Source organism: Pinus tabuliformis, chromosome 1_1 (assembly GCF_031772625.1).
Source record: "Pinus tabuliformis cultivar Carrire ecotype Pingquan chromosome 1_1, CPIR1, whole genome shotgun sequence".
NCBI lineage: Eukaryota > Viridiplantae > Streptophyta > Pinopsida > Pinales > Pinaceae > Pinus > Pinus tabuliformis.
Genome location: NC_142297.1, coordinates 619,820,864 through 619,845,040, shown reverse-complemented (window position 1 = coordinate 619,845,040; position 24,177 = coordinate 619,820,864). Strand labels below are relative to the sequence as shown.

The window sequence follows — 24,177 nt, the reverse complement described above, 5'->3', positions numbered from 1 at the left end:
AATGCAAATCAAGAATGATACATTATGAACCCAAAAGACAGTGACCACATACTAGGTTCACCCTCCCTACATCTGAAACACATGTTAATTGATTGGCTGCAGGACAACCCTGCAAAGTTCCCAAACATTATGTTCGTAAATCCTGCAGAGTTAGAATGGCTTGAAGTGGAATACAATAGAATATAATTAGATTTATTTTTTAAAATTTTTACCTTGTTTTGCTCTAGCAGTGTTCTCTAGAGTAGTAGGGCATAGTCAGTGACCAGGTACAATAGTAGATCTGTACAACAGCAGTAAGGGCACACTTATTGCTGTTGAGATTGTGGCTAATATACGCTTGATGCCATGTGTCGGCCCTCTATTTGATGTCTCAGTGTTTTTATTGAGCCTACAATTCACTGCATTCACTGACCTAGGGACATAGGTTTTGAATGGTGGGTTTTTTTAATTGTATTCATTTTTCCAACACCCACAAACATAACTTAAATTGAGGAATGATGATTAGAACAGAATTTCCAGACAATGGTATTCCTGGGTTTAGTGACACACTATAACTTCCCACTAATAACTTCCTCGATAAAACTTTACAAATATTTTCAGCGAAGTCGTTGTCTGTGGTTCTGGGTGGGGGTTAAGGTCGTTGGATCAAGCCTTCTTGGCTTTGAAAAACAAGAGTAACATAAATTTTGTTGAGGGTTTGGTTATGGCTAGATTTTTATTTACTTTTGCAATCTGTTGCTTTCGAAGTTTTATGGTGTCAAAACCCACACTAATTTTAAGTTGATCGACAATAATTGCTGATTGGTAATAATTGTAATGCATCTTAATCTAATATGTCAAGCCTAGGTGTATGGTGTGTGCAATTCAACGTAGTTAAGATTGAAACCTCGATGTAAGGGTAAAAGAATAACAACAGTGATCGTATACAGATAATCGGGTTTGTAGAGCGGTATCATCGGCAAAAATGAAATAACAAGCTTTACCAGATATGATACCACATTATCTCGCTCATCATAATCCTATGCTTTTATATATCATCACCAATCTGAAATTCTCCCCCATTTCCATGAAGTTAATGATTTTTGCGCCCATTTCCCTGAAGTTTATGATTTTTGCCCATATTAACGATGGAAAAGATCAAGCCCTCGAAGTGTTGATTAGGATTCGAACTCATGCCCTCCTTTCGCCTTTGCAATATCTTTTTCTACATGTTTCAATACTGTGTGTGCATTTCTTTGTAATTACAATGGTGGACCTATGTATTGGTGAGATGTATCTGCCAATATCACGGCAAAGCTCTTCAACACTCTCAACACAAGCGTCCAAACTATAAATATAAATGTAAGCTTATGTTTTAAGTCAAAACAAAAATGCATATATTGTGGTAGTTTGAAGTCAATCTATTTTGACTTTTATCCACTTATCTAGATGGTTTTTATATATTTTTTAGTTCAAATGTACACTAGATCTTACCAAGCAGTATTTTATTTAAATCTATTTTATGTTTCCCTGAGATGAAAAGAATCATTTATCACCTTCATATTAAATTAGAGTAACTCTTAATTCAATATTAATTAATCTACTTAAATGGATAAAAAATAATAAAAAGTGTGAACAACATCCTTTCATTTTCTTATAGTCACTTTCATTAAAGTTGAATTTAATTTATGATATAAAACTTGCCATTCATATGGTGAGGTTAAGCCATATTACAATTAATTATGATGTATATACTTTGGCTGTCTATATATATATAAAATAAAAAGTGTGAACAACATCTTTTAATTTTCTTATAGTCACTTTCCTTAAAGTTGAATTTAATTTATGATATAAAACTTGCCATTCATATGGTGAGGTTAAGCCATATTAAAATTAATTATGATATATATACTTTGTCTGTCTATATATATAAAATAAAAAGTGTGAACAACATCCTTTAATTTTCTTATACTCACTTTCATTAAAGTTGAATTTAAGTTGTGATATAAAACTTGCCATTCATATGGTGAGGTTAAGCCATGTTAAAATTAATTATGGTATACATACTTTGTGTCATATCTATATATTAAAAGAGACATTAATAATAAAAGAAAGTTGGATATATATATAATTTTTATTTATTTATTTATGTTTTTTTAAAGAATATGCTACTAAATTTCCTCATGCATACTTTTGCATTTAGGGTCTAGATATGTTAAGGAAAGAAAAATTATAATTTTATGTATATGTACTAATAATATTAATTAAGAAATTATTAATTTTGGAAATTTAATTGAAAAATAAAAAGAAGAGGCGATGAAGGGCAAGTGAGAGAGGAAAGGTGAAAGGTGGAGGAGAGAGAGAGTTAGAAGGGGGAAGAGGGAGAGAGAGGAAGGGAGTGGGGGAGGAGGAAGAGGGCAAGAGGAGAAAGGGAAGTGAGGGAGAGGGGGGAAGGTGGAGGAGGAGTGGGAGAGGTGAAAGGGGTGTGTGTGAGAGTGAGAGAGAGTGAGAGAGTATGAGGAGAGGGATGCAGGTTGGGACAAGGGGACAAAGGGGAGGGGAGGAGGAGAGAGAGATACAAAAAGAGAGAGTGAAAGGGAGAGGTGGGATGGAGAGAGAGGGAGAGGGTGGTTGAGGAAGAGAGGGCATGGGGGGTAGGAGGAGGAGGAGTGGGAGAAGTGAAAGTGGGGCAGGGTGAGGGAGAGGGAGAGGGAGAGAGGTAGAGTGAGATTGGGAGAGGGAGAGACAAAGAGTGAGAGAGAAAATGATTGGGAATTTTTAAGAGATAGAAGGGGAGTGTGAGGGGGAGATAGAGAGAGAGAGAAGGGGAGGGGGAAAGGCACATAAAGAGGGAGAATGATAGTGAAGGACTGAGGGATAGGAAGAAACATGTAGAGGGAAGGGGATGGGGATAGTGAAAGAGAGAGGTAGGGATAGAGGGAGTGAGAGAGATAAGGGGAGGGGGGAGTGTGAGAGACAGAGCATGGGAGTAGGCGAGAGGGAGAGTTAGAGGTGGAGCGAGGGAGGGAGATAAAGAGGGTGGGAGAGAGAGAGATGGAGAGGGGAGGGAGAGATGAAGGGGAAAATAGAGAGAAAGAGAGGCAAAGTTTAATGTGTGGGGTTAATTATAGAGAGAGGGCGTGTGAGAGAGAAGGAGACGAAGGGAGGGATAGAGGGTGTGACAAGGAGAGAGAATGAAGGAGGGGGGAAGAGAGGGTGCTAAAGAGAGGAAGGGATGCAAGGAGAGATAGAGAGGGTGATAAAGAGAGGAAGGGATGTAAGGAGAGATAGAGAGATAGAGAGGTATGGAGGGTGATAAAGAGAGGAAGGGATGTAAGGAGAGATAGGGAGATAGAGAGGTATGGAGGGTGATAGAGAGTTGGAGATAAAGGTGGGGAGAATGGTGGGGATATAGAGGGGGGAGAGGGGGAGGCTGGAAGACAGAGGGATAGGAAGGGAGAGGGGAGGAGAGAGAGGCTGGAAGAGAGAGGTACCCTAAATCAGGCACCCTAAATCAATTTCAGTTTATACAGCTTTCAAATTTCATTTCTGCTACATTTTTGCATCTTATTTAGATTTTCCCATTCCCATGTTGCGGTTGTTCCTCAATTTATGCCTTACGGCGTTTCCTTTGCAACATTTGGTGCAAATTTATATCCCTCCTATGTGCACAAACAATCTGAGCCCTTGGTCTAATTCCATGACGGAGAGTATCCCTGGGGTCAAGTTCAGATTTTCCTTGCCTTCTCGGACGACCTTTGGTATCATGTCCTTCCCCACAGAGAAACAAAACACTGCAACTTTCGCAAATTCACCAACGTTCTCCCATTTTATCGAAAATTTTAATTTTATATTACAAAACTAAAATACAACTTTACTTCACATATATATAATTTTCACATTTATTTCAATTATAATATTTTCACATCCATCCCAACTTTAATAAATATTGATCAATAAAAAATTTAATTTAATTTATTAATCTCAAAATATATATAACATAAATATCTAAATAAAATTTTAATTTTTTATGAGTTAAAACATACTTAATCATCAAAATTTTAAATACTATACTATTAAAAATTCAATTTTAATGTATGACAAAATTTCTAATACCACTAGATATCTAATTAAATATTTTATTAATAAAACATTATTCTTCTCCTTTCTTTTATTTTCACTTAAAAACATAATATTTTGTAGATAAAATAAAATTACGCTCACTCCCTCTTTTTTTTATCTCTCCTATCAGTACTACATTTTTCCCTCATTCCACTCTCTATTCTCTCTCTTTGATAGCCCAATATTCCACTACCATCGTGTGATCCATACGAATTTTTTAGGGTTAAAGATGTTTTTGATATTTTCAAATATATTAAAAATTAAATAAGATTTTTATAATTATGATGTTAATGTACTAAGTTTTTTGCTTTTAAACAATTTTTTTAGGCAAATTTAAATATATAAAAATATTTTATAATAAAAAATTCAAAACTAAAAATAAAATATAATTTTTCCATAATATAAAATATAAAAAATTAAAAATTATATTTAAAAAAATAAAAAATCAAATTAAAATATTTATAATATAAAATCAAATAATTTTAATAATTAAAAATAATTATAATTTAAAACAAGCTTAATAAAATTTTTGATAATTAAAAATATTAAAAGTATTTATAATTAAAAGGATAAATATTTAGAACAAACAAATAAAGGTAAAAAAAATAAAACCAGACAAAATGGAAATTTACAAAATAAAACCAGACAAAATGGAAATTTACAAAAGCTGGCAAAAAGAGTATGGTTCTCTTTTGTGCAGCGAATTCAAATTTTGAAGCACATGCTGTTGGGAATGAAATGCCCGGCCCTATTACCAAACCAAAAAGCTCTGAACAATTTACAAAAGCTGGCAAAAGGAGTATCGTTCTCTTTTGTGCAGCGAATTCAAATTTTGAAGCACACGCTGTTGGGAATGAAATGCCCGGCCCTATTACCAAACCAAAAAGCTATCAGTTCAGAGCGTCTTGACCGTTTGAAAAAAGGAGTATATAATACATTCTCGTATGTCAAACATCTGCAGACTTTCATCTCTTGTTCTGTCTTTTACATTGCATTGGCTTGCCTTTTTTTTTGTCGCTGTGTGTTTCCTCAGTTGCATGGTCATGCATCCTGGTTTTTATTGTTTTTTTGTTTTCGTAGGTTTTTAATTTTCATCGGTTTTCACTTTTGATTGTAATTGATGTGTTCCTTTTCGTTTTAATTGTAATTCCTCGTTCTTTCTTTTGCTCTGGGTGTTTACCTCGATTGCCCGGGTGATTTTATTTTGTTGCTGTTATGTAAAGCGGGAGAATCGCTAGAGATGAAAGCCGTGTTACCAAATGGAGTGGACGGGCAGGTATGCACTTGTTTCTCACTATATATTTATTCAGATGGTTTTTACTTATAAATTTGCACAGTGAGAAGCCTTCTCAGAATTTGCACTTGTTTTCTGGTTTTAGCTGCATAAAACCCTAATCATTAAACCATTTTTCTTGATTATTTCTACTTCACGACGAAGCTATTATGGGAATTGCAAGGGTTTCACGACGAAGCTATGGGAATTGCAAAGGTTTTAACGATAGAGATAATACTTTTCCAGTTTTTGCTTATCAATTTTGATCTGGTTTGTAATTTTGTAACAGGTTAAAGGGAGGATTATGAGATAAGAAGCTTCGGTTTCTATGCCTGCCTTATGTTTATCCGGCTCAATCCACCTCGATCCGCCTCCGACCCCGCGTTCAAAATTTTCTAAAACGGTGTTTTATATGGTTTTCTGTGAATTTGGCAAGCCGAGATTGACAGGCGGAACAGGACAGGAACGTCACAAAGGACGCTGGTTACACCTTTCGGTTTCTGTAAGATAAAGCGACGATCCTTTAATTCTCGGTTTCCAAGACAGATAAAACATTCACGTTTAATAATATTGTAACAGGTGGAGAGGAGAATCCAGTGGAGAAATTTTCTTTTCTCCTTTTGGCTTTTGTCCTCTGACACACGGAAGGAAATGGGACAGAATATAAACGTGCGAAAGGGCGTTCGTACACCTTCTCCCTTCGTTCATTGCAATTTCAATTACTCCTGCAATGCTGCCTTCTTACGCGGCAGTTCCTCGTCGTGTTACCTTGCAGACGGCCCGCTATCGACTCTGAAATTGACTACGAACCAGACATACAAGGCCTAGGCCTATATCAAGGTTCTCGGTAAGTTGCTTCCTAATGTGATCTCCGACTCTAGTAATTAGCCAGGATCACGTTGAGCTCGGTGGCCGTGGCTCTGTTCCTCTGCCTGGTAACGATCCTATTCGTGCGAAGGAGCCGAGCGAAGGTCGTAGTCATGGATGAAGGGATCGATCCGGAAGAAATGAAGGAGGAGGCCTTCTTGAAGACGCTTCCTGGGCTGCCGCCGAGTCCCGCCAGAGGCTCCTGTTTTACGGTTCTTTGGATAAATGGGCTATTCTGGTGTCCGGACGGCAACAGAGGGTGTTTGACGTGGGAACAGCGTTGCAACGTGGCAGTGAAAGCCTCAGAACGTCTTCCGGTCAGGTAAAAAACCAACCTCTTAGTAGGACAGAATATAAACGTGCTAAATCATGTCCGAATACCTTTTCCTTTGTTTCATTATAACGAGTAAGGTACTGACTCTTCCAATCTTGTTTTCACAAAATCATTCACTGCTCTCTGTATCTCATGGTCCCTGCAGGTACATGCAATGTTAATCTATGTAGCCAGGCCTTCGGTCGGGTAAACAAGATTAGTGTTAACATTAATTCCTTCAGTATTTCTCTTTATATTCGCATTCTTTTTTCAGGTAATTTTATTTTGTTGAGGGGTTTTCCCCGTTAAAGAATGGCCTGCATTAATATATGTGGAGCGATAAACGTACTATTATCTGTTCGAGCTTTTGGAAGGAGTCACGGATACAAGTCTGTTGAAGAATATCGCTAGCCCTCCGTCATGTAGGTACCATCCTCTTAGATGATGAGTGTTCACATTAATTTCTTCAATGTTTCCCTCTGTGTTCGCATTCTTTTTCCAGGTAGTTTTATTTTGTTATAGGGTGTACAACAGAGGATATATCGCTGAAAAGTACTATTATCTGTTCGAGATTTTGGAATGAGTCATGGATAAAAGTCTGTTGAAGAATATGGCTAGCCTCCATCACGTAGGCACACATTGTTTTGGTTGGGTGCTTTTTGTTAGCTATTTCTTTTTCATTTTATCAATTGGCTACGCGATTGACTTTGTATGTACATAATGGATAATGGGATTTTGCCTTTGGTATACAATGGCATAGAGCCCTACGAATTATTAATTCATAGGAGAGGTTAAACACTTTTCATTATTAAATCGATTTTAGACTGAAATTGTGGGAATTTTCAAGAGTTTGGCATGTTGTGGGAAACTCGTTTACGTTTAATTTCTTTGTTTGCTTATTGGTTTTGGCTGGAAAGGAACTTTGATTTGCAATAGGCGAAAAGGAGAGTTCCATTGAGAATGAAGATGAGATGATAATATACCATTTTTGTTTCCAGGTAAGAGCTTTATAAGTTTGTTTGGCTTGCTTAGATTATTTCTGTCTGTGTGTCTTGCCTAGCTGTTAAAGGGAGATTTGCTTTTTAAGGAGGTGTTTAAATAAATTGCAGATGAGATGATATGTTGGAGAAGGAGAAAGGATGAAGAATATGACCTAGTTTTTTTTTGTGTGAAGCATGTTGTGAATGGTGATTGGTACAAACCTTCCACTCTTGCTTGGATACACAGGTACATGTTTTGTTTGTCATAATCTCGATTCTCTATAAATAGATACAAATGTAATCATATCTTTTCTTTCTTTTTTTTTCCAAAAAAAAGACATTCACTAATTTAAAATTGTGAACTAATCTAGAATCATATAACTTCAAGTTTTGCTTCTAATTAAGTTCACATATTCATTAATTTTATATACACGAATTTTAATAAATGATCAAAGTTTAAACATAAACTAGGTTGAAACACTTTAATATGTTAATAAAGTTTATAAATTTTATTTATCTCTAGAAGATCAAAATGGTATGAAAACCAAAAAAAAATCAAAGATGGATTATTAGAAGATCAAAATAGTACGAAAACCAAAAAAAAATCCAAATAGTATGAAAACCAAAAAAAAATCAAAGACGGAGATTATTAGAAGATCAAAATAGTACGAAAACTAAAAAAAATTCAAAGACTGATTATTACCAACTTGTTAAAATCACATTATAATTTTAGAAAGAACAATCACCATGGGTTTGAAAAAAGAAACGCTACCTTACTATGCATAGACATGGGTAACGCTACCTTTGGCATGGGTAACGCTACCTTCACCTGTTGCTTTTATTTTATTTGGCAGTTCTTGCTTATGTATTTTGATCTGGTTAATACTTTTGCAAATTCACAGCAAATCATATAATCAAAAGATTCGAACAGATAGCGTCTATGTAGATTGAGACGGATATGCTGTGAATACTTTTGCAAATTCACAGCATATCCGTCTCGATCTACATAGACGCTATCTGTTCAAATCTTTTGATTATATGATTTGCTGTGAATTTGGGGAAATGGGATTGACACGCGGGACAGTATACGAATGTGCCAAATGATAGTACATTTTGCCTATCATTAGTTAAGATAAGCGACGATCTTTTAATTCTCAGTCTCCAAGAGAGATAAAAACGGACGTCACATATTTACTGGGCAGATTTCTTGCTTAAATTTGGTAAAACAAGTTTCAAAAAATCAAAAAGTCATGGGTACTCAAATTTATGAATTCTTAAGTTTGATAGTTGTCTGAAGATTTTAATTTTTTTTGAAATTTATATTATTTTTAAACTTAATTTGTGTTTCTGCTGGATTTTCTCATAATTTTATTTAGAATTTGAATTTCCATTATTTTCAAGTTAATTTGTGAGCCCCTCATAAAACATTCACTAATGTAGTTAAAGTAAAGCGACCATCCTTTAATTCTCAGTTTCTGCTGGATTTTTTCATAATTTTATTTGGAATTCATTCCCTAGCTAATTTGTGGGCTTTTTAAACTACTCATAAAACATTTACTATTGTAGTTAAGGCAAGTGACCTTTAATTCTCAGTTTCCAAAAGAGATAAAACATTCACTAATCTCGTTTAATAATATTGTTACGGGTGGAGACTCTAGTCTCCACCTGTTATAGTAAGAGACATTTCGGCTTCTCCTCTGGCCGTTTGCTTTCCCAATCCATTTCGATAAAGTTGTTTACAATTAATTTTAGACACGCGAAAAGAGATAGGACAGATTATAAACGTGCGAGAGGATGTTCGTACACCCTTCCTTTTCGTAATGAATAATTGTTTCTATAACAGCCCATGAACTTAGGACGCGCGGAAGGCACTGAGTCCCGACTTTTCCACTCTCGCTATCCTGAAGCAACAAAAACATTCACTGATCTCTGTATCTCATGGTCTCTGCACTTGCAGGTACACATCGTTTAGCTTCGGCAAGGTAAACAACCAACCTCTTAGTAGGACAGAATATAAACATGCTAAAGGTTCCGTACACCTTTTACTTTGTTCATTATAAGAAGTAAGAAAGTCACGGACTCTTCCAATTTGCTTTCCCAAAGACACAAAAACATTCACTGATCTCTGTATTTCATGGTCTCTACAGGTACATATAATATCAATCTATGTAGCTAGACGTTCTGTTAGTTAAACAACCAACCTCTTAGATGACGAGTGTTGGCATTAATTTCTTCAGTATTTCCCTAGTTCGGATTCTTTTTCTAGGTAATTTTACTTTCTTGTTGGATGTACATCAAAAGATAGATCGCTTGATAATGGCCTGCATTGTTGAAATGCTAATTTCAACCGCTCAGCAGTTTTGGAAAACCGCCCAGATTTTTCCCGCATCTCCAAATTTGAAACCAGCAGTCGTGGCAGCGTCAGGCGTCGAGTCAGGAGCGCGGTGTATTGGCCATTTTCCGGCGTCGGGAAAATCTCGGGACCATTTGCCGGCGAAGGGATATTCCGGTGAGCGACTCCGATATAATATGGAGCAGACACGTGGATGACCACTGACGTAACGCAACGTCATTTTCTCGGGGGTTAAAGTCCTGCTGCAAACTGCCCTCCGATATTCACCACCGCCGTCCGATCTAGTTGTGTGTTCTCCACCGTCGATCTCCGAAGTTGCAGCCCGTCCGCGTCAAGTCAGAATTTTTGCGTGGAGTGTGGACAATGCTTGGTTGACTGTCGTCCTATCTGCGATGGAAGAATTAATAGTTTTTAATGGTTTTCGTATTGTTTGGTGGAGTCCCATTAATATGGGCATGGGCGCTTAGTTTTAACATAGTTTTTATATATATGTTTTATATATATGCGTTGACCATTATTTTCATAAATACACATGGAACGAGAAAAAAGGTGTGCGTGTTTTTATATGTGTTGGTCATTGTGAAATGTGAGCGTGCTAGAGCTGAAGTGTATGCTGTAGTTTTTATTGAGTGGTGCCTGCGAGCAAGTTAATTTGGGCATGGTGGCTGTGCACAATGTGAGTGCGTTTTTTATATATGTAATGCCCATTAAAAACCAGAGGTGAGCGTGGTTTATATGTTTTATACATATATGTTGGCCATCGTGAAAGAGATGAGCGTGGATTGTTTTAAGTGTTGGCCATTGTAAAAATGATGGAGGCAGCATAGTGCACAGCAGTGCGTAGTAAAGCAAAGAGGAGATGAATGCACAGCAGTGCTATCCGCAAAGATGAAAGGTGCAACAGCGAAAGAGCAGGGAGAGCTCAGAATGAAGACCAGCATGTGAAGCAGGGGAAGATATTGCACAGCAGTGCATAGATCTTTTTATGTATTGGATTTGCATGGAAATGCAAAAGAAAAGAGTGCTCAAGCATTCTTGAAATTGTGAATGTAATTTACTGCATATGTGTAAAATATTTTTACAGCAGTATGTGTAAAAATAGTTTTACAGCAGTAATGTAAAAATGGGTTTTACAGCAGTAAACCCAGCACAGTGAACTCTCAGGTGGAGAGAAAAGACAGAGCTTTTGTTTTTGCTGAATGCAAGTTTTTGGTAGATCCCTCTGAGTGAAAGAGGATGAATGTGTATCAGTGTTTTTGTTTTAATGAATTGAAATGATTTTATGGCTGTGTAATACTCTGTTCTGAGTTATTTTTTTTAGAAAGAGGTTCTCTGCAAATGATCCTGGAACAGTAGAAACAGAGCATTGCCTTTGTGGTATTTGCTTGAATGGTTTTTGGTATTTTTCCCCTTGAAAAATACCCAACAGTGGTATCAGAGCTAGTCCAGGCTCTTTGAAGACTCAAAGAAGCTGAAGGAAGGTGTTGTTGCAGCAGTCAAACCTCTCCAGCAGTGTGAAGCCACAGCCAAAACAGTGAAGGTATTTTTCAAAGCTTTCCTTTCTGTTACTGTGAAAGAAACAGTCAGTGTTTTAAAAACACAGTCAAGTATTTTGGAGTATAGTTAAGAATGGCAAGGTCAAAGAAGAAAGCCTCCAGGGCTGTTAAAAATGTGTCTCCCTCCTCTACTAAACTAGAAGGGAATCTATTTGAAAGCATTGTATTTGAGGTTCCAAAGTTTGATGGAAACTTTGATGTATGGGAAATAATGATAAGGGCTTTCCTAATGTCTGAGGGGATTGAAGTCTGGGAGTCAGTGATTGATGACAGCCAGAAGGATAAAGAATCCATGGAGTATGATGCACAAGCAGCAAAGACTATATTGGATGGTCTTCCTGATTCAGTGAAGAAGAATCTAGGAAAATATACATCAGCAAAGGATATATGGGACAGACTGCATGACCTTCATGCAAAGGGAGCACTGACCATGACAATGAGTCAAGAAGAAAGTTATGAACCCATCATAGAAGCTGAGAATGAGAAGCTTGACCTCATCAAGCTTCAAGTAAGAGAAAGGGATGAAGAGCTGGCCAAGCTTAAGAAGGAACTTGATGAATGCAAGAAGAAACATCATGAAGAAGTCATATCCATGAAAAATCAGCTGAATAGTGCAAAGAAGCAGGCAGATGCCTTGTCAAGTCAACTTGAACAAAGGCACATGAGGGTGAACAAACTTGTAGAAGAGATTGGACAGTACAAGGTAGAGGTCTCCTTCCTTAAGTCCGAACTACAAGAAGCTAGGAAGCAAGCACAAGAAGCTGAGAAGAAAATGGAGAGCAGTCAAGCAAAAATCTCCAAAATGAAGTCTGATATTATCTCCCTCAAAATAGTAGCAGCTGAAGCTACTCGTAGCAAGGAAGAAACTGAGGGACAACTAGCAAGGAAAAACAATGTATGTGAAAAGTTAGAAGAAGAGATTGTCCTCCTCAGGAAGAAGGTTGAAGGGATGAATAAAATAATGAAGAGCTCTCAAGCTTTGGATGACATGCTCAGCTATCACAGATCTCCATTTGATAAATCAGGACTTGGGTATGTAGCTGAACCCTCAAACAAGGATGAGGATGCCTTAAGCAAAGGAGATGTGAAGAAGCCAGAAAGAGATGGTGATGCTCCTAGTTCCAGCAAAGGCAAGGAGAAAAATGAAGGTTGCAATAGAAGAAATCCTACTCCAAGCAGAAAACCAGCTCCAAGAAGAAATGTAGCTGATGTCAAAGAGGCAAGAGGCAATGATGATCGTCAAAGGATCTCAAGGCAGCAAGGCTTCAGAAGTGCATCAAGAAAACCTCCATCTCCCAGGTACCAAAGTTCATTTTATGGTTATTGTTATGCTTGCTCAAACTTTGGTCATATGGCAAAAGACTGTAGAGCATTTCATGGAAATAGATGTTGTAGTCTCCAACAACCTCCAAGAAACAACTTTGCAAGAAGGAATCATGAAATCTTATTCATGAACAATGTTAAATGTTTCAAGTGTCATAACACTGGGCATATGGCACGAGATTGTAACTTAACATGGGATCTTACACAAGCTAGACCCATGCAAAAGAAGAAAGTTACACAAGTATGGAGAAGGAAGGAAAGGCAATCTGAAAGCCCCTTGAACTCTCCAGTGTATCTAAATTTGTTTTGAGAAGAGTCTGCCAAAAGAAGACAAGCACACATTAAAGGGGAGCTTGAATTTTTTGTTTGCTGAACTGTATTAACAGTCATTTGTTGATGGAGGATGTATTGCAGCGCAACAGTTGCAAATGAAATCTTTGTTAATCCCTCTAAAAGGTAATATGCAGCAGTGATGAAATCAGCAATGTTTTTGCTTTGTTTTTATGCAATATGCACAGAAATGCATAAAGAAGAAAAGATGGCAGCGCTGAAATGTAAAGAGCAGCAGCGCAAGAAGAAAAGTATGCATGGCAAGGAGACCCTCACAGCAGTGGGAAGATAGAACATAAGACAGCAGTCTTGAAATTTTTTTGTGGTGCACATGCATTGAAATGCATAGCAATGGAATGTAGTTTCTTTTTATGTAAAGTGATAGAATATACTCACAGCAGAGTGAGTGTAATACACAGCAGATGGAAATGTTTTGTATTGGGAATGAAAATGCAAAACAGTGAGAAGAAAATGAGAAGAAGGCAAAACGCAGCAGAGCGTAAATGCCCAGTGGCTGAGAATGCAATGAAATTTTTCACACAGCAGTGAAAAATGTAATTTTTTTTATGCAATGCAGCATGCAAAGAAATGCATAAAGAAAAACAGGGACAGCAGATTGTTAATGCACATGGGTGCATAAGAAAAGGCAGCAGCCTGTGTTATTCTTTTGTGTGGAGAATGAAGTGCCAAGAGTATGGGCACACAGCAGTATGATGAAACAAAAGGCAGCGACAGTGCAAATTGCAGAGGCAACGCAGCAGCAAATAAAAACCCAGGGATGACAGTCTATGGTTATGGGTATGGACAACAGCAAATGTGAAAAATGCAGCAGCAAGAAGTTTTGAACAGCAGCACATGCAAAAGAAATTTTCCTTACAGCAGTAAAGGTAAATGTAATGAATTTGTTGTTCATTGAATTGAAATGTTGTATATGCAACAGCAGTGAGTGTAAGAAATGTTTACACACAGCAGTGTAAATTTATAAATTGGGACAGTGTAATTGTTCCAGAAAAGACAGAGTATTTGTCTTTGAAAAGTGCAGCAACACAACAGCAAGTGTAGACACAGCAGTGTGGGATAGACACAGTAAAGAAGATGGCACAACAGTGCAGCAGAGAATATGCAGCAGCATAAAAGAACAATGTAATGAGTTTGCACACACAGCAGTGCAATGATTGTTTGTTTTGGAACTGCATTTGAAGCAGTCATTTGGTGAAACCCTCTATGAAAGAGGAAGATGCTTTTCAGCATAGTGTGGTAAATCCCTCTATCAAGAGGATGATGCTTTTCAGCATAGTCACAGGTGAATCCCTCTGTTAAGAGGAAGGTGCTCTTCAGCACATTGTTCTGGTGAATCCCTCTGTCATGAGGAAGGTGCTCTTAAGCACAGTTTCAGGTTAATCCCTCTATTAAGAGGAAGACAACTTTGTTTGTTTATGAACTGCATCAGAAGCAGTTGGTGAATCCCTCTATGTGAGGAAGTGTTTGGGTAAGATTGAATGCCCAGCAGTTGAAATTAAAGGGGAGTGTTGAAATGCTAATTTCAACCGCTCAGCAGTTTTGGAAAACCGCCCAGATTTTTCCCGCATCTCCAAATTTGAAACCAGCAGTCGTGGCAGCGTCAGGCGTCGAGTCAGGAGCGCGGTGTATTGGCCATTTTCCGGCGTCGGGAAAATCTCGGGACCATTTGCCGGCGAAGGGATATTCCGGTGAGCGACTCCGATATAATATGGAGCAGACACGTGGATGACCACTGACGTAACGCAACGTCATTTTCTCGGGGGTTAAAGTCCTGCTGCAAACTGCCCTCCGATATTCACCACCGCCGTCCGATCTAGTTGTGTGTTCTCCACCGTCGATCTCCGAAGTTGCAGCCCGTCCGCGTCAAGTCAGAATTTTTGCGTGGAGTGTGGACAATGCTTGGTTGACTGTCGTCCTATCTGCGATGGAAGAATTAATAGTTTTTAATGGTTTTCGTATTGTTTGGTGGAGTCCCATTAATATGGGCATGGGCTCTTAGTTTTAACATAGTTTTTATATATATGTTTTATATATATGCGTTGACCATTATTTTCATAAATACACATGGAACGAGAAAAAAGGTGTGCGTGTTTTTATATGTGTTGGTCATTGTGAAATGTGAGCGTGCGAGAGCTGAAGTGTATGCTGTAGTTTTTATTGAGTGGTGCCTGCGAGCAAGTTAATTTGGGCATGGTGGCTGTGCACAATGTGAGTGCGTTTTTTTTATATATGTAATGCCCATTAAAAACCAGAGGTGAGCGTGGTTTATATGTTTTATACGTATATGTTGGCCATCGTGAAAGAGATGAGCGTGGATTGTTTTAAGTGTTGGCCATTGTAAAAATGATGGAGGCAGCATAGTGCACAGCAGTGCGTAGTAAAGCAAAGAGGAGATGAATGCACAGCAGTGCTATCCGCAAAGATGAAAGGTGCAACAGCGAAAGAGCAGGGAGAGCTCAGAATGAAGACCAGCATGTGAAGCAGGGGAAGATATTGCACAGGAGTGCATAGATCTTTTTATGTATTGGATTTGCATGGAAATGCAAAAGAAAAGAGTGCTCAAGCATTCTTGAAATTGTGAATGTAATTTACTGCATATGTGTAAAATATTTTTACAGCAGTATGTGTAAAAATAGTTTTACAGCAGTAATGTAAAAATGGGTTTTACAGCAGTAAACCCAGCACAGTGAACTCTCAGGTGGAGAGAAAAGATAGAGTTTTTGTTTTTGCTGAATGCAAGTTTTTGGTAGATCCCTCTGAGTGAAAGAGGATGAATGTGTATCAGTGTTTTTGTTTTAATGAATTGAAATGATTTTATGGCTGTGTAATACTCTGTTCTGAGTTATTTTTTTTAGAAAAAGGTTCTCTGCAAATGATCCTGGAACAGTAGAAACAGAGCATTGCCTTTGTGGTATTTGCTTGAATGGTTTTTGGTATTTTTCCCCTTGAAAAATACCCAACAGTGGTATCAGAGCTAGTCCAGGCTCTTTGAAGACTCAAAGAAGCTGAAGGAAGGTGTTGTTGCAGCAGTCAAACCTCTCCAGCAGTGTGAAGCCACAGCCAAAACAGTGAAGGTATTTTTCGAAGCTTTCCTTTCTGTTACTGTGAAAGAAACAGTCAGTGTTTTAAAAACACAGTCAAGTATTTTGGAGTATAGTTAAGAATGGCAAGGTCAAAGAAGAAAGCCTCCAGGGCTGTTAAAAATGTGTCTCCCTCCTCTACTAAACTAGAAGGGAATCTATTTGAAAGCATTGTATTTGAGGTTCCAAAGTTTGATGGAAACTTTGATGTATGGGAAATAATGATAAGGGCTTTCCTAATGTCTGAGGGGATTGAAGTCTGGGAGTCAGTGATTGATGACAGCCAGAAGGATAAAGAATCCATGGAGTATGATGCACAAGCAGCAAAGACTATATTGGATGGTCTTCCTGATTCAGTGAAGAAGAATCTAGGAAAATATACATCAGCAAAGGATATATGGGACAGACTGCATGACCTTCATGCAAAGGGAGCACTGACCATGACAATGAGTCAAGAAGAAAGTTATGAACCCATCATAGAAGCTGAGAATGAGAAGCTTGACCTCATCAAGCTTCAAGTAAGAGAAAGGGATGAAGAGCTGGCCAAGCTTAAGAAGGAACTTGATGAATGCAAGAAGAAACATCATGAAGAAGTCATATCCATGAAAAATCAGCTGAATAGTGCAAAGAAGCAGGCAGATGCCTTGTCAAGTCAACTTGAACAAAGGCACATGAGGGTGAACAAACTTGTAGAAGAGATTGGACAGTACAAGGTAGAGGTCTCCTTCCTTAAGTCCGAACTACAAGAAGCTAGGAAGCAAGCACAAGAAGCTGAGAAGAAAATGGAGAGCAGTCAAGCAAAAATCTCCAAAATGAAGTCTGATATTATCTCCCTCAAAATAGTAGCAGCTGAAGCTACTCGTAGCAAGGAAGAAACTGAGGGACAACTAGCAAGGAAAAACAATGTATGTGAAAAGTTAGAAGAAGAGATTGTCCTCCTCAGGAAGAAGGTTGAAGGGATGAATAAAATAATGAAGAGCTCTCAAGCTTTGGATGACATGCTCAGCTATCACAGATCTCCATTTGATAAATCAGGACTTGGGTATGTAGCTGAACCCTCAAACAAGGATGAGGATGCCTTAAGCAAAGGAGATGTGAAGAAGCCAGAAAGAGATGGTGATGCTCCTAGTTCCAGCAAAGGCAAGGAGAAAAATGAAGGTTGCAATAGAAGAAATCCTACTCCAAGCAGAAAACCAGCTCCAAGAAGAAATGTAGCTGATGTCAAAGAGGCAAGAGGCAATGATGATCGTCAAAGGATCTCAAGGCAGCAAGGCTTCAGAAGTGCATCAAGAAAACCTCCATCTCCCAGGTACCAAAGTTCATTTTATGGTTATTGTTATGCTTGCTCAAACTTTGGTCATATGGCAAAAGACTGTAGAGCATTTCATGGAAATAGATGTTGTAGTCTCCAACAACCTCCAAGAAACAACTTTGCAAGAAGGAATCATGAAATCTTATTCATGAACAATGTTAAATGTTTCAAGTGTCATAACACTGGGCATATGGCACGAGATTGTAACTTAACATGGGATCTTACACAAGCTAGACCCATGCAAAAGAAGAAAGTTACACAAGTATGGAGAAGGAAGGAAAGGCAATCTGAAAGCCCCTTGAACTCTCCAGTGTATCTAAATTTGTTTTGAGAAGAGTCTGCCAAAAGAAGACAAGCACACATTAAAGGGGAGCTTGAATTTTTTGTTTGCTGAACTGTATTAACAGTCATTTGTTGATGGAGGATGTATTGCAGCGCAGCAGTTGCAAATGAAATCTTTGTTAATCCCTCTAAAAGGTAATATGCAGCAGTGATGAAATCAGCAATGTTTTTGCTTTGTTTTTATGCAATATGCACAGAAATGCATAAAGAAGAAAAGATGGCAGCGCTGAAATGTAAAGAGCAGCAGCGCAAGAAGAAAAGTATGCATGGCAAGGAGACCCTCACAGCAGTGGGAAGATAGAACATAAGACAGCAGTCTTGAAATTTTTTTGTGGTGCACATGCATTGAAATGCATAGCAATGGAATGTAGTTTCTTTTTATGTAAAGTGATAGAATATACTCACAGCAGAGTGAGTGTAATACACAGCAGATGGAAATGTTTTGTATTGGGAATGAAAATGCAAAACAGTGAGAAGAAAATGAGAAGAAGGCAAAACGCAGCAGAGCGTAAATGCCCAGTGGCTGAGAATGCAATGAAATTTTTCACACAGCAGTGAAAAATGTAATTTTTTTTATGCAATGCAGCATGCAAAGAAATGCATAAAGAAAAACAGGGACAGCAGATTGTTAATGCACATGGGTGCATAAGAAAAGGCAGCAGCCTGTGTTATTCTTTTGTGTGGAGAATGAAGTGCCAAGAGTATGGGCACACAGCAGTATGATGAAACAAAAGGCAGCGACAGTGCAAATTGCAGAGGCAACGCAGCAGCAAATAAAAACCCAGGGATGACAGTCTATGGTTATGGGTATGGACAACAGCAAATGTGAAAAATGCAGCAGCAAGAAGTTTTGAACAGCAGCACATGCAAAAGAAATTTTCCTTACAGCAGTAAAGGTAAATGTAATGAATTTGTTGTTCATTGAATTGAAATGTTGTATATGCAACAGCAGTGAGTGTAAGAAATGTTTACACACAGCAGTGTAAATTTATAAATTGGGACAGTGTAATTGTTCCAGAAAAGACAGAGTATTTGTCTTTGAAAAGTGCAGCAACACAACAGCAAGTGTAGACACAGCAGTGTGGGATAGACACAGTAAAGAAGATGGCACAACAGTGCAGCAGAGAATATGCAGCAGCATAAAAGAACAATGTAATGAGTTTGCACACACAGCAGTGCAATGATTGTTTGTTTTGGAACTGCATTTGAAGCAGTCATTTGGTGAAACCCTCTATGAAAGAGGAAGATGCTTTTCAGCATAGTGTGGTAAATCCCTCTATCAAGAGGATGATGCTTTTCAGCATAGTCACAGGTGAATCCCTCTGTTAAGAGGAAGGTGCTCTTCAGCACATTGTTCTGGTGAATCCCTCTGTCATGAGGAAGGTGCTCTTAAGCACAGTTTCAGGTTAATCCCTCTATTAAGAGGAAGACAACTTTGTTTGTTTATGAACTGCATCAGAAGCAGTTGGTGAATCCCTCTATGTGAGGAAGTGTTTGGGTAAGATTGAATGCCCAGCAGTTGAAATTAAAGGGGAGTGTTGAAATGCTAATTTCAACCGCTCAGCAGTTTTGGAAAACCGCCCAGATTTTTCCCGCATCTCCAAATTTGAAACCAGCAGTCGTGGCAGCGTCAGGCGTCGAGTCAGGAGCGCGGTGTATTGGCCATTTTCCGGCGTCGGGAAAATCTCGGGACCATTTGCCGGCGAAGGGATATTCCGGTGAGCGACTCCGATATAATATGGAGCAGACACGTGGATGACCACTGACGTAACGCAACGTCATTTTCTCGGGGGTTAAAGCCCTGCTGCAAACTGCCCTCCGATATTCACCACCGCCGTCCGATCTAGTTGTGTGTTCTCCACCGTCGATCTCCGAAGTTGCAGCCCGTCCGCGTCAAGTCAGAATTTTTGCGTGGAGTGTGGACAATGCTTGGTTGACTGTCGTCCTATCTGCGATGGAAGAATTAATAGTTTTTAATGGTTTTCGTATTGTTTGGTGGAGTCCCATTAATATGGGCATGGGCTCTTAGTTTTAACATAGTTTTTATATATATGTTTTATATATATGCGTTGACCATTATTTTCATAAATACACATGGAACGAGAAAAAAGGTGTGCGTGTTTTTATATGTGTTGGTCATTGTGAAATGTGAGCGTGCGAGAGCTGAAGTGTATGCTGTAGTTTTTATTGAGTGGTGCCTGCGAGCAAGTTAATTTGGGCATGGTGGCTGTGCACAATGTGAGTGCGTTTTTTTTATATATGTAATGCCCATTAAAAACCAGAGGTGAGCGTGGTTTATATGTTTTATACGTATATGTTGGCCATCGTGAAAGAGATGAGCGTGGATTGTTTTAAGTGTTGGCCATTGTAAAAATGATGGAGGCAGCATAGTGCACAGCAGTGCGTAGTAAAGCAAAGAGGAGATGAATGCACAGCAGTGCTATCCGCAAAGATGAAAGGTGCAACAGCGAAAGAGCAGGGAGAGCTCAGAATGAAGACCAGCATGTGAAGCAGGGGAAGATATTGCACAGGAGTGCATAGATCTTTTTATGTATTGGATTTGCATGGAAATGCAAAAGAAAAGAGTGCTCAAGCATTCTTGAAATTGTGAATGTAATTTACTGCATATGTGTAAAATATTTTTACAGCAGTATGTGTAAAAATAGTTTTACAGCAGTAATGTAAAAATGGGTTTTACAGCAGTAAACCCAGCACAGTGAACTCTCAGGTGGAGAGAAAAGATAGAGTTTTTGTTTTTGCTGAATGCAAGTTTTTGGTAGATCCCTCTGAGTGAAAGAGGATGAATGTGTATCAGTGTTTTTGTTTTAATGAATTGAAATGATTTTATGGCTGTGTAATACTCTGTTCTGAGTTATTTTTTTTAGAAAAAGGTTCTCTGCAAATGATCCTGGAACAGTAGAAACAGAGCATTGCCTTTGTGGTATTTGCTTGAATGGTTTTTGGTATTTTTCCCCTTGAAAAATACCCAACAGTGGTATCAGAGCTAGTCCAGGCTCTTTGAAGACTCAAAGAAGCTGAAGGAAGGTGTTGTTGCAGCAGTCAAACCTCTCCAGCAGTGTGAAGCCACAGCCAAAACAGTGAAGGTATTTTTCAAAGCTTTCCTTTCTGTTACTGTGAAAGAAACAGTCAGTGTTTTAAAAACACAGTCAAGTATTTTGGAGTATAGTTAAGAATGGCAAGGTCAAAGAAGAAAGCCTCCAGGGCTGTTAAAAATGTGTCTCCCTCCTCTACTAAACTAGAAGGGAATCTATTTGAAAGCATTGTATTTGAGGTTCCAAAGTTTGATGGAAACTTTGATGTATGGGAAATAATGATAAGGGCTTTCCTAATGTCTGAGGGGATTGAAGTCTGGGAGTCAGTGATTGATGACAGCCAGAAGGATAAAGAATCCATGGAGTATGATGCACAAGCAGCAAAGACTATATTGGATGGTCTTCCTGATTCAGTGAAGAAGAATCTAGGAAAATATACATCAGCAAAGGATATATGGGACAGACTGCATGACCTTCATGCAAAGGGAGCACTGACCATGACAATGAGTCAAGAAGAAAGTTATGAACCCATCATAGAAGCTGAGAATGAGAAGCTTGACCTCATCAAGCTTCAAGTAAGAGAAAGGGATGAAGAGCTGGCCAAGCTTAAGAAGGAACTTGATGAATGCAAGAAGAAACATCATGAAGAAGTCATATCCATGAAAAATCAGCTGAATAGTGCAAAGAAGCAGGCAGATGCCTTGTCAAGTCAACTTGAACAAAGGCACATGAGGGTGAACAAACTTGTAGAAGAGATTGGACAGTACAAGGTAGAGGTCTCCTTCCTTAAGTCCGAACTACAAGAAGCTAGGAAGCAAGCACAAGAAGCTGAGAAGAAAATGGAGAGCAGTCAAGCAAAAATCTCCAAAATGAAGTCTGATATTATCTCCCTCAAAATAGTAGCAGCTGAAGCTACTCGTAGCAAGGAAGAAACTGAGGGACAACTAGCAAGGAAAAACAATGTATGTGAAAAGTTAGAAGAAGAGATTGTCCTCCTCAGGAAGAAGGTTGAAGGGATGAATAAAATAATGAAGAGCTCTCAAGCTTTGGATGACATGCTCAGCTATCACAGATCTCCATTTGATAAATCAGGACTTGGGTATGTAGCTGAACCCTCAAACAAGGATGAGGATGCCTTAAGCAAAGGAGATGTGAAGAAGCCAGAAAGAGATGGTGATGCTCCTAGTTCCAGCAAAGGCAAGGAGAAAAATGAAGGTTGCAATAGAAGAAATCCTACTCCAAGCAGAAAACCAGCTCCAAGAAGAAATGTAGCTGATGTCAAAGAGGCAAGAGGCAATGATGATCGTCAAAGGATCTCAAGGCAGCAAGGCTTCAGAAGTGCATCAAGAAAACCTCCATCTCCCAGGTACCAAAGTTCATTTTATGGTTATTGTTATGCTTGCTCAAACTTTGGTCATATGGCAAAAGACTGTAGAGCATTTCATGGAAATAGATGTTGTAGTCTCCAACAACCTCCAAGAAACAACTTTGCAAGAAGGAATCATGAAATCTTATTCATGAACAATGTTAAATGTTTCAAGTGTCATAACACTGGGCATATGGCACGAGATTGTAACTTAACATGGGATCTTACACAAGCTAGACCCATGCAAAAGAAGAAAGTTACACAAGTATGGAGAAGGAAGGAAAGGCAATCTGAAAGCCCCTTGAACTCTCCAGTGTATCTAAATTTGTTTTGAGAAGAGTCTGCCAAAAGAAGACAAGCACACATTAAAGGGGAGCTTGAATTTTTTGTTTGCTGAACTGTATTAACAGTCATTTGTTGATGGAGGATGTATTGCAGCGCAGCAGTTGCAAATGAAATCTTTGTTAATCCCTCTAAAAGGTAATATGCAGCAGTGATGAAATCAGCAATGTTTTTGCTTTGTTTTTATGCAATATGCACAGAAATGCATAAAGAAGAAAAGATGGCAGCGCTGAAATGTAAAGAGCAGCAGCGCAAGAAGAAAAGTATGCATGGCAAGGAGACCCTCACAGCAGTGGGAAGATAGAACATAAGACAGCAGTCTTGAAATTTTTTTGTGGTGCACATGCATTGAAATGCATAGCAATGGAATGTAGTTTCTTTTTATGTAAAGTGATAGAATATACTCACAGCAGAGTGAGTGTAATACACATCAGATGGAAATGTTTTGTATTGGGAATGAAAATGCAAAACAGTGAGAAGAAAATGAGAAGAAGGCAAAACGCAGCAGAGCGTAAATGCCCAGTGGCTGAGAATGCAATGAAATTTTTCACACAGCAGTGAAAAATGTAATTTTTTTTATGCAATGCAGCATGCAAAGAAATGCATAAAGAAAAACAGGGACAGCAGATTGTTAATGCACATGGGTGCATAAGAAAAGGCAGCAGCCTGTGTTATTCTTTTGTGTGGAGAATGAAGTGCCAAGAGTATGGGCACACAGCAGTATGATGAAACAAAAGGCAGCGACAGTGCAAATTGCAGAGGCAACGCAGCAGCAAATAAAAACCCAGGGATGACAGTCTATGGTTATGGGTATGGACAACAGCAAATGTGAAAAATGCAGCAGCAAGAAGTTTTGAACAGCAGCACATGCAAAAGAAATTTTCCTTACAGCAGTAAAGGTAAATGTAATGAATTTGTTGTTCATTGAATTGAAATGTTGTATATGCAACAGCAGTGAGTGTAAGAAATGTTTACACACAGCAGTGTAAATTTATAAATTGGGACAGTGTAATTGTTCCAGAAAAGACAGAGTATTTGTCTTTGAAAAGTGCAGCAACACAACAGCAAGTGTAGACACAGCAGTGTGGGATAGACACAGTAAAGAAGATGGCACAACAGTGCAGCAGAGAATATGCAGCAGCATAAAAGAACAATGTAATGAGTTTGCACACACAGCAGTGCAATGATTGTTTGTTTTGGAACTGCATTTGAAGCAGTCATTTGGTGAAACCCTCTATGAAAGAGGAAGATGCTTTTCAGCATAGTGTGGTAAATCCCTCTATCAAGAGGATGATGCTTTTCAGCATAGTCACAGGTGAATCCCTCTGTTAAGAGGAAGGTGCTCTTCAGCACATTGTTCTGGTGAATCCCTCTGTCATGAGGAAGGTGCTCTTAAGCACAGTTTCAGGTTAATCCCTCTATTAAGAGGAAGACAACTTTGTTTGTTTATGAACTGCATCAGAAGCAGTTGGTGAATCCCTCTATGTGAGGAAGTGTTTGGGTAAGATTGAATGCCCAGCAGTTGAAATTAAAGGGGAGTGTTGAAATGCTAATTTCAACCGCTC

The 24,177-nt window shown here is 38.5% G+C and overlaps 1 protein-coding gene across 1 annotated transcript in view; it reads left to right on the top strand.

Moving 5' to 3' along the window:
• The first annotated feature begins 6,354 nt into the window (after positions 1–6,354).
• Positions 6,355–24,177, top strand: part of LOC149214843 (zinc transporter 1-like) — a 57,416-nt gene continuing 39,593 nt past the window's right edge. The window contains exon 1 of the mRNA XM_089389521.1: positions 6,355–6,563. Within this exon, the coding sequence (XP_089245647.1) occupies positions 6,355–6,563 (209 nt within the window). The remainder of the gene's footprint in view (positions 6,564–24,177) is intronic.